Source organism: Aedes albopictus, chromosome 3 (genome assembly GCF_035046485.1).
Source record: "Aedes albopictus strain Foshan chromosome 3, AalbF5, whole genome shotgun sequence".
NCBI lineage: Eukaryota > Metazoa > Arthropoda > Insecta > Diptera > Culicidae > Aedes > Aedes albopictus.
In genome coordinates this window covers 274317151-274329009 of record NC_085138.1, presented here as the reverse complement: position 1 = coordinate 274329009, position 11859 = coordinate 274317151, and the positions used below count along the sequence as shown (strand labels likewise).

Genomic DNA, 11859 nt, shown 5'->3' with positions numbered 1-11859 from the left:
CCGTAAAAACTATTTTAGTTTTGGAAATAGCGGAATGTTATGTTCAGCAAAGTTGTGTGTTTTACCATTATCTATAAATTTGTAGAACATGAGAAAAATGTAGAACCATTTTTTAGAAAGTTACTGCGCAAAAACCTTTTTCAAGGGGCTGAATCTAGAAAACGTAACGTATCTTGAAAAGTAACGGAGTTACAAACTTGGTGTCTTCGGCAAATTTGCTTCAAACAACATTTTCTACAACTTTTGTAAAGACAATAACCGCGTATCTTGAAAAATTCAAAAAATAAATTTTCTATCTCACTTTTAGGGGGATTGATCATTTTCCACAGAAGTTCAAAAGAAGTTCCTTATTATAGTGAAAAACTTTCTCGAAGACGCCACGACGCTAAACTTCATAGTAAAAAAGTTATTAATTAAGCGCGCTAAAATGACGAAATCAGCCACTGTGCATTGGTCGGTGCGATAAGGAGGAAAACGGCCTATGCATTCAATCAATTGATAACAATTGTTTACGGCACTAATTGAATGCGTTATTTTTGTTGTAAAAAAAAATACACGAATAAGAAACAAAACACACAATTTTGGAATCTTTTGTTTTTAGTTGGTTTGAAATAGAAGAAACCTGTTGAGTAACGGAGGCCGTTACAGTTCATATTGGATAACTTCGTCATCATTATATGCCAAAAATATGATAAATATTGGCATTATACATTGTGGTGCCTAAAATTTAAATGTCTTCAATCTTATTCTAAAACAGGTTGATATTTGGAAGCTAAATGCATCATATCAAACTTGAAATACACCAGCAATTCTTTGAAAAAGTGCCGGCATCCGTCACCAACAAAATTATTCATATGATATGTATTCCTTCCACGTATCATGGTAATTTTCTCTGCTCCTTAATTCTGGTTTAATTTATCAATCAGCTTCCAAGTAAGTACACACCACTGCACACCAACGGTGCCGCAATAAAACCAAAATGCATCCATTAACAAATCGCTGCTTTATTGGAATTTAAATTGTAGTTATTTTCCAACAATGCGGCTACAAAAACAAATTAGTTGATGTTGTGTATTCCCCTCAGCTAGTGTCGGCTTTATGGTACAATCAAACTTTTCTCCTACTTTTCGATCGACCAACGAGTGAGCCTCAGCTTCATTCCGTATTCAAATTGCCTAATCAACTGAATGCAAATTGCACTACCCAGCCGACATAGTCTCCATCGAAGCCGCTCCATTCCACACGCACGAACACCGGTCGAAGTCGAAAATGATCATTCAATAAACAAAATCTCACTTCCAATCAAGTCGTATAAGGCTCATTATCATCTTCATTACCGTTAAAAATCACCACCATCGCTTCGGTTGGTGCTCTGCGCAAAGGAGAAGTATTCACTCTCGCATATTCGTCATAAATCGATAAAATATTCAAATAAAAAACGTCTTGTGAGTTGCTCGCCGATTTCCCTTGGCAAGACCTTGGCCCTATTTCATGCATTCGGTGCCCATCTCACACAACCCTTATCCGAACAACACTCTAAACTCGAACCAGAGCATGCCGGATCGTACGTAATTAAATTTCCCCGCATTTATGATCCCAAAATTAGTCTTCTCTCGAGGTAAGCTAAATGAAATAAAAACACAAAACACAAAAGGCGAGCTTCTTCTTCTGCTGGCTGACTGCAACCGTAGTTCTTAAGAAAGTAAACATTTCTGCCTTCTTGGCTTCCAAAACAGATTCCTTGCACCGCACCGAGGAGAGTTCCTATCAGGTATCCTCGGAGAAGCCCAAAACTGAAATAGTTTCTCTTTTCAGTCGGATCGGTCCCAGGTCCAGGTTTGGTACCTGAGGCTATCCTTCTAGTTTGTTGGAAATTGCATCTGTTAGCACATGCAGTGAAGCGATAAGCGAACACGACCAGGATGGACGAACCGAACCGACGAAGGACTATGTGAAGAGGACTTGACGAGAGAGGACCCTCACAGTCGTCGCAGTCGCAACGAAGTGGGCCTGACAAGGGGCCGAAAACCGAAACAAAATGCATGGCCACAGGATTGATGGGAACACTCGGCCAGCTTGGGCGGTGTGGAAAAGAGCGGGAGAGAGAGGGGGAAGCTGCACGGGTGGGACGAAGAAGATAATGAAGCAAGAGACGGAAAATTATGAGGGTTTACCATGCAATAAGCCGAATGCACTTGGCCCGGCGGGTGAATTTATCCCAACAAGAATGGCGAGATAGGAGCGAGAGAGTGAGTCGGAATCAAGTGAGAGGGAGAGTTTGACTGAGAATGTTCATGCAACTTCCCCTCCAGCGAAAGAGCTTGTCAAAAGAAACGGAGCGAAATTCATCGGTTCGGGTGCATTCGGGCTCTCTCGGTTTACCCCCACCAGCTTTGTTCATCGTTGGCCCTTGCATAGAACCGACATTATCCAAAAATTTGTGTCTTTCTGCCGAAATCAGAGAACCAAACTTCAGTTACAACTTCGACCCTCCTCGGGATAGGACGCAAAAACGCAATCGTCCGAGACTTTTACATTTTCAATGACCGATTTATAACACCCCCATCTCTTGAATCTGCTCTGAGAGAGTGAGTGAGGGAGAGACACAGTTTCCAAAATATTCTAATATACAAATGTTCTGCATTGAAGCGGCCGCGACGAAAAGTGGTTTATCTCGTTAGAGTATTGTTAAGTTTCGGAAAATGGCTACAACGATTTCCTAACGCAATCTAAAGTGAGTGTGATATGTTGTTGTGTGTTACGCAAGCGATAAGAAGAGATGCTGTCTGCCCAGAAGCGATGAGAAGATGAAATGAAAAAACGTGTGACTTTGAATCTACCAAGCGCAGAAGAGCTGAATATAGTGTGGGAAGCAATCATCGCGTCAGAAGAAGAATGTGTGATATGAAATGATCCAATTAATGCGGTTGGAAAACAATTGTGTAAAAGCGATGAATTTAAAACTGGCGACAAAAAGCGGGTGTTGAAGTGTTTCGTGGAAGATAAATTTGTTTGTGTTTGCCTTGATATTCCCAAAATTGGCGTTTCCATGAGTTTTTGCTACAAGTGAATTATCCTACTCCTTTCTACGTTTCTTGAATACCGGAAAACCCAAATCAACGATGGATTCCTTCAAAAGTCTGCTGTTCCTAACTTTGGTGGTATCGATTGCCGCCCGGTCTACATTAATGAGTCGAATGGACATCGCACCGAAGGGATGCAAATGGCAACGAGTGATCGACGAGAATGCAGAAGACGAAAACACCGTGACGGCTGTTCTGTCGTGTAAGCTGAAAACAATCGGTGGCACCGATACGCTCATGCGTAATTTGAGCTCCTACCAAATCGAGCGCATCAACTCGCTCAAACTCGAGTGCAGTGACATTCTATTTTTCGAAAGCTCACTTGAAGCCAATCAGCACTCGGGTGCATTTCTCGGCTCCCTCAAACGCCTACGTGATCTAAAGATCGAATACTGTAAGATAAAGTACGTGCCTTCGATGGTTCTTTCAACGCTGAGGGACCTTCGCTCGCTTTCACTAAGGACCCACAACACGGACTGGTCAGCAATGAATCTGGAATTTCACCCGGAAAGCTTCCGTGGACTAACTGAACTCAAAAGGCTAGATTTGGCCGACAACAACATCTGGAGTCTGCCGACCGATGTGTTTTGTCCATTGTTTTCACTGCGACAGTTAAATCTGACCAAAAACCGGCTCACTGACATTTCCCAGCTTGGATTCTCTGACTGGGGCAATGGACCTACTGCTCCCGGCAAAGCCTGCAACACCGGTTTGGAAGTTCTTGATCTTTCGTACAACGATATATTGACGCTACCCGACAACGGCCTATCATCGTTGAGATCACTCAACGTCTTGCTACTCCAGGACAATCTTCTTAATTCGTTGGCTGACCGCTCCTTCGTTGGCCTCGGCTCGCTCAAAGTCCTAAATATGTCCAGCAACAAATTGGTAGCCCTTCCTCCGGAGTTGTTCCAATCTCCTCGTGAACTACGGCAAATTTATCTACAGAACAATTCTCTGTCAGTACTTGCCCCCGGTTTGCTGGAAGGCCTTGATCGGCTTGAAATACTGGACCTGTCACATAATGAATTAACATCGGAGTGGATAAACAGGGATACATTTGCCGGTCTCAAGCGCCTTGTCGTGCTGGATATCAGCTTCAACAGCCTCACAAAAATTGACAGGCATGTATTCCGTGAGCTTTACAGCCTCCAAGTACTTAACCTCGAATCCAACTTGATCGAAACCATTGCCGACAATGCCTTCAGCGATCTGAAAAACCTCGTAGCACTCACCCTCTCACACAACAAGCTGAAACGAATTGACCAGCACCATTTCAGCGAGCTGTATGTCCTGAACCAGCTCTACATAGAGTCCAACGCCATCGAATCGATGCATCCCCGAGCCCTAGAAAATCTCACCAATCTGAATGACCTCAACTTGAATGACAACCATTTGACGGACATTCCGGAAGGGCTCGGAAAGTTACGCTTCCTAAAATCTCTTGATTTGGGTAAAAATCGAATCGTCACCGTTTATAATGCCTCCTTCGAAGGCTTGGAACAGTTGCTTGGCATTCGATTGGTGGAAAACAGGATTACGAACATATCCCGGGATGCATTCGTTACCCTGTCATCGCTGCACGTGCTCAACTTGGCGTCAAATCAGATTCGTCACATCGATCAATCGGCTTTTAGCTCGAATCCCACTATTAGAGCGATCCGATTGGACAATAACGAGTTGGAGGACATCAGCGGAGTGTTTACGTCGTTACCGGCGCTTGTTTTCCTAAATGTTTCGGATAATCAGATTCGGAATTTCGACTACAGCCATCTGCCACCGTCGCTGGAGTGGTTGGATATGCACCAGAACAACATTACGGAGCTGGGAAACTACTACGATTTGAACAATCTGCAGATCAAGATGTTGGACATTTCATTTAATCGCCTGGTGTCAGTGGACAACAAGAACATCCCGGATAGCATTGAGACCCTGTTTTTGAATAACAATGTTTTGGAGGAAGTGGCTGCGGGGACGTTCCTAAACAAGAAGAACTTGGAGAAGGTGGTGCTGTATGGAAATTACATTAAAAAGCTGGAGATTGGAGCGCTGGCTTTGACCCGTGTAGGGGACGACAGAGACATGCCACAGTTCTACATTGGAGATAATCCGATTCATTGTGACTGCACGATGGAGTGGCTCCAGGGTATTAACAAGCTGTCACACCTGAGGCAGCATCCCAGAGTGATGGATTTGGACACGGTAATGTGTACCATGGAGCATGAGCGAGGGGCCTCGATCCGTCCGTTGATGGATCTGAACACACACGACTTCCTGTGCCAGTATGAAACGCATTGCTTTGCGACGTGCCATTGTTGTGATTTTGATGCGTGTGATTGTAAGATGACATGTCCGGACCGGTGTAGCTGCTACCACGACCACACGTGGAAGACGAACATTGTCGACTGCGGAAATGCCGACTATACTGAGGTTCCCGAGCACATTCCAATGGACGCGACTACGATCTACTTGGACGGAAACGATCTGAAACAGCTGGGCAGCCATCAATTTATCGGGAAGAAGAAGTTGGAAGTGCTTTATTTGAACAATAGTAACATCGCAAACGTGCACAATAGGACATTTAACGGTATTCCCAGTTTGAGAGTGTTGCACCTTGAAAACAACTACGTCGAAGAACTTCGCGGTTTTGAGTTTGATCAGTTAACAAATTTGAATGAACTGTATTTGGACCATAATGCAATCGGTTACGTTGGTGAAAAGACATTTGAAAATCTGAAATTTCTGGAAGTGATCAATCTGAGTGACAATAAAATAAGCGGATTCTCTCCGTGGCATGCTTTGGCCGCGGCATCAGAGACGGGATCGTTAAGAAAAGTCTCCCTGGAGGGCAATCGTTGGAGATGTGACTGTGAATCGCTGCACAAAATGCAAAGGTGGATAAGAGACGTTAACGGTGACTTTGACATTAATCGAATGATTTGTGCGGACAATCGAGTGGTTGGCGATGTTATTAGTTCCTGTGAAAATCGGATGGAGTTTGATAACGAAGTGGCTCCACCGGCAGTGCATCGAACGGTGCTGAGGGGTCACGGATTGATCGGAGGAGGGTACGTTCCTCTGCTGGCCGCGATTGTTGTGGCAATTATTGGGACGGCTCTGATAGTGGCGTTAGCTTGTGTCTTCCGACAAGATGTGCGACTGTGGGCTCATGCCAAGTACGGTGTAAGATTAGTGAAGGATCCAATTATAATGGCTAGCAATCAGCAGGACAGTGACAAACTATATGATAGCTACGTAGTGTACAGTATTCATGATAACGAGTTCGTTGGTAGGCTGTTGGGGGCAGAGCTCCAACATTATGGTTACTCTATTTGCCTACACCATCGCGATGTCCATTCGAATACGTTCCTCTCGGATTCACTGCAGAATGCAGCGGATGCTTCGAAGAAGGTTATTTTGGTAGTGTCGATGAACTTTCTGCAAAATGAGTGGTCTCAGCCACAGTTTCGGGTGGCACTACAATCGGTGATTGAAAACATTCGACCAGCGTATCGAAGACACAAGATAGTGGTGGTGCTGACTGCGCCAGTAGAATTGGTGGCCATGGATCCCATCATGAATCTGCTGATACGAACGTGCACCGTTGCTTGCTGGGGAGAGCGTAAGTTCTGGGACAAACTCCGGTACGCCTTACCGGATGTCAACAAGGACCGAACGCTGAAGAAGCTGGGTGACATCACTCGGAGTCCCAACCTCCGGTACACGCCGGCTCCTACCGCTGTGGATCAGTGGTGCAAGATCAGCCATCCGGGAGTGGCCATGCCGGTGGCCGTACCTCAGAGCACACCCTCACAGAGTACCTGCAACACGGAGGATGAGTCCTCCTCGGCTTCGTCGCAGCATTACGAGGCTCCCCAGTCCCACTACAACATGAGCCGCTCCAGTGCCTCGCTTGGTCACGTGTACTCCACGATACCGGAGACGCCCCAGATGGGACGCAACGGAAGAGCTTATTTCGTGTAAGATATACCTGTGAACCATTTACGTTAGACTAAAATTCTACTTTGTTTCGCGATTGTACACAATTGCGTTAGCTTAACTCTCAGTTGTTCTGTGTGAAATGTGTATATTTGTACAGTAAACAAACCAACAAAACTCATAGTCATGTTATGGATCGAGTCAATTCAGTTCGTTTTCATAGAATGTTACAGGAACGTTACACTAATTACACAAATGTGGCAAGGATTTTACGCTTGCTAAAACACTTCTTATTTGCCAAATATAATTAACGGTGTATTATGATTCGCTCAAAGATACTCTATATAGGAATGAATACAAAATCGAAGAACGTCATACACTAGACTCTATTTTAATCCCCATTTTCGGAACGAATGTACTTCAGAAGCGAAAAATGCCCAAGAAGAGAACAATTATGACTTAATAAACGTGATACTAGTTTTTATAAATTACTATTATTAACTGAACGAAATAAATTGACTATTAATCTTAAGTGTATTCAATGCCAGATAATAAAGCTACTGAAGTAAATTTCGTATATTGGAACAAAAATTGGCCTCCACAGTCGAACAACACCTATTTGATAATAATTTCGGCATGTGAACCAGAGTCTCCATAAAACGCATCACCATAAAAGAGATAATATACGAAAGAGCTATTAGTTACCGCCAGCCATTAGGTGTATATTGGAAAAAGGCTACAAAACAACTACAAACTGCAAGCCCTAAAAAGCTCCATACAAAAAATTGTATATTTGATTATAGGATAATAATTTATTTCGAACGGAAGAAAAAGAACGAAATACAACTCTCAATTGATGAAAACAAACGCCCGCTGATGGTTTTGCTCCATTTCTTCAACTCACAGTCCCTCCTCAAGAGAAAAGAATTCCTCTGCCGTGGTCGGCCGATCGTGACTTCAATTCCATCTTTTGTTATAAATAGATACCTATACCTCTTTCGCTGGTGTCCGCCCCTTGCCATCGAGCGCCCTGCGCGACGGAATCAGGTTGAATCCACCTCCACGCTCTTGCCTAGACCAAGCCGCTCCTCCCTACCTCGCACGGTCCCGAACGACCCACACCTCATCAAACAAAAATCACTGTCGGCCGGTCGGTCGGTCGGACCCGTGAAGCAGCGCATACATGAGAACTCGTCGCAGGTCGTAAATTATACTCGAGCCGGGCGTTTCGGCGCAGTTTCTCTGTTTGTTTGCCGCTACGCACGCAGCTAGCTACACCGCCATCAGGAGACGACCCAGACCCACCCGTACAAGCCAGCAGCTGACCAAACCATAACCCCCACAAAACTCCGCACGATCATAATAACGCGTCGCGTCGCTCGTTTGTGATGTTTTCTTTTTAAATTATCGAGATTTACTCCGTTTTCCGTTCAGCCTGCCATGCTGTATGTTCATATCCATAAACTTTCGGGCTTAATTTCTGCGTGATCTCGCGTTCTCGTTTTACAATGCTCCCTAAAGTGCCCTTTCATTCCGTGCGGGGCATCATCGGCGGACTATAGGGGTTCGTCTTAAATTTCGAGCGCGTGGATTTTTTTCCAGGTGTCGGAAAGGTCATTGCATCGGTTTGAAATTCTAGAAGACATTCAGACGTTAACGTTTGTGATTTGTGAAAGTCACGGAGGTCTCAGTGGAGTTTTCTGCGGGGTTCAGGACTTTTCATTGCGTTTCGAGCGGTTTCAGGGGGCTTCAGTAGAATTTGGGGGAAAGCCTACGGGGGTCACAGGGGGGTTCCTGAGCAGTTTGAAAGTGTTGGGTAGGGTTTAAGGAAAGCAAACGGGAGCCTCAGGATGGTTTCAAAGTTCAAGGCGTTTTAGAGTGCTGCATGGGTTCATAGAGAGTTTTATCAGGGTTTGACGAAGCCCAATTACAATTCAGGTAACATTTGAATAATAAGCCTTACTATCAAATTTATGATGGATTTCAGGGAATTACAAGGTGATATGAGGGGTTTCAGGTGATTTCTGGGGGCTTCAGTACAGTTCAGAGGAAGCCTACAGAGTCTCAGGGGATTTTTGAGAGGGTTTGACTGTTAAAGGCGCTTCAAGGTCGTCCGAAAAGTTACAGAGGATTTTTGGGAGCTGCGTTTGGGTTCAAGTGAGCCTATGGAGTATCAGTGGGGTTATCTAGGGGGCTCATGGCGTACTCTGATATACAGGGGGTGACCAAAATGTTTGAGATAGGCCACTTTTTTCTCTCTCAAAAAAGTTCAACAAGCTGTATTTTTTTTTGTAGAGTGCATCAAACATTCTCAAATTTTGATTGTTTGTCAACCTATTATATGCGCATCATTGGTACAAATTTAAGCTCGATTGGTTAATCTTTCGCGAAGCTAAAACCGTTCTTGTAAAACACTATATTTGAGACCACCAATTTTCACCTGTCATATCTCGGAAACCAACGAACCGAATCAAATGAAATTTTAAACGTCATCTAAAATCGATTTAAACATGTTTTGGAAGATGATTCTTTTTAATTCTCGATTTCGTGAATTTCAGTTTTTGATTTTTCTAATTTTTATTTTTGAACATCCTCACAGTTTTATATTTTTCCTGGAAGCCTATTTAGGTTACGGATTTTTTGAGATGAAAACCTTTTGAGATTTTATGATTATTTGAAATATTTTTATTTAATTTTATTTTCCGTGTAATTTTGAGGAAAACATTTTTTAGAGTGTATTCGATTCCCTTAAACTATAAAACTAGGATAGAATGATTTGCGAAAAATTTTAAAATATGTTAATTGTTGTGATTTAATGCAAAATAAACAATGACTTCTAGAAGGTGACTAAAATATCAAATTTTCAATGATTTAAAAAAAAAAGTAAATACGCTTTAAAATACACCAAAAACCTTTTTGAGATATACAAAACAGTCCTAAATATCAGCCAAAAATATAAAAATTTTGATTTCCCACGAAATGCTCAAACTATACCCCGTCTAAAGGCGGGGTTGGGTATTAGAGGGTTAATCTTTTTTTGTTTTGGAAAGTGTTCAATTAAGGAAGCCTTAACCACAGACAAACAGACGTAACACTCTGATGATTCCTATCGTACACCGATATAACGGTCTTTTTCAAAATTTGATAGTTGGCCAACTGCCCAACCGTGGCGCTCGCATAGTTTTTGTTCGAGTTTGACGTTCGCTCACTACCGCCACCTAGTTGGTGGTCGGCCAAACATTGTCCCTTTAGCATTGGGCAAATATGTTTCCGTGACTATGATTTGAAATTTGAATCGAAAAATGTTCGAAGAGTTACGTCTGTTTGTCTGTGCCTTAACTATATTTTTTGCTATTTTCGAAAGTTTTGATAACTGATTGTTGGTGACAATAAAAACATCAACTTATCGTACTTCATCACGCAAGAAAATATGATTTTAATTTGTTTGCACGTTTGCAGACATTCTCTCTCTCTTCTTGGCGTAACGTCCTCATTGGGACAAAGCCTGCATCTCAGCTTAGTGTTCTATGAGCACTTCCACAGTTATTAACTGAGAGCTTCCTCTGCCAATGACCATTTTGCATGCGTATATCGTGTGGCAGGCACGAAGATACTTTATGCCCAAGGAAGTCAAGGAAATTTTCTTTACGAAAAGATCCTGGACCGACCGGGAATCGAACCCGTCACCCTCAGCATGGTCATGCTGAATACCCGTGCGTTTACCACCTCGGCTATATGGGCCCACGCAGACATTGCAGACATTGGGAACTCTTTAAGTTCAATACTGTTTGTTTTGATGATGTATACTACTGATTAATGTAATATGCAAGAATGTTTTCGATCATCTGCCAATCATTTGACTCATTTGTCTATATCTCAGTTCGGACGCCATATCCTTACTCTTATATTTACGGCGTAAAAGTGTTAGTATGAGTAGGTGTTACTAGCGCTCTCACGCCGTGTATATGAGAGTTAGTCCTTGGTGATAATTGTAGGAAAAACACTTATCTACAAGTTTTCCGAACGCCTCATTTCAATATTAGGCTTCTGAACTGAGATATAGACAAATGAGTCAAATGATTGGCAGATGATCGAAAACATCCTTGGATGAATACTAGTCGAGCGACCGAAATTTCGAAACCCCTGTTATTTTCAAAGAAATTTTATTTTACACCGAAATATCATGTAATTGGCACAATTTAAAGCGCACACCTGGGTTAATCTGTTGTTAATTTAATTTTACTGTGGACAAATTCTAACGCACACGTTTTTACAATAAATATTGTGCCATTGCCTACCAGTACGAAAATTTCATTTTCTTCGAAAACCAAATACAAAAAATATAGATTACCGAGACAAATATACGACCACAACTTTCTGAAGGTTTGACCAAATCAAATGAAACTTTCATACAATATTCCTACACACATAGATAATATTACAAACAGAGATGGCATGCTCCTCAGTGCGAAACGTGAGAAGAGAAAACATACACTCTACACACGACTTTCAACGAGAGCAAGGGTGAACTACGCAACTTTTTTCACACACAAACCAGCCGCTCACTCTCTGGCATCCATCAGCGTCACACTCAAAATGAGTGCTCAAACAAATGATATAACAAGCATGTTTTTCAGTTTCTGCGTGCACATTTTGTGCGCACAGAAAATGTGCACACAAAAATTCGTTGAGTGCACGTCGTGCTTCCAGTGCAATACTGTGTGTACCACAGGGAGTATGAAAGTACTTTTACGCCGTCTAGTAGCAAATGCATCTGCTTGTCTAAGATATCACATAAATCACAGACGAATAGATGTGACACTAACGAAATTTCAAT

At 42.7% G+C, this 11859-nt stretch overlaps 1 protein-coding gene across 1 annotated transcript; it reads left to right on the top strand.

Moving 5' to 3' along the window:
* Positions 1-1956: 1956 nt before the first annotated feature.
* LOC115257389 (toll-like receptor Tollo) lies at positions 1957-7874 on the top strand. The gene has a single exon (XM_029856926.2). The coding sequence runs from the start codon at positions 3123-3125 to the stop codon at positions 7065-7067; it is 3945 nt and encodes a 1314-aa protein (XP_029712786.1). The 5' UTR covers positions 1957-3122; the 3' UTR covers positions 7068-7874.
* Positions 7875-11859: the final 3985 nt, after the last annotated feature.

Bases quoted from the DNA above. Each gene is read 5' to 3' on its own strand.
- LOC115257389 (XM_029856926.2), top strand. From the start codon at position 3,123: ATGGATTCCTTCAAAAGTCTGCTGTTCCTAACTTTGGTGGTATCGATT.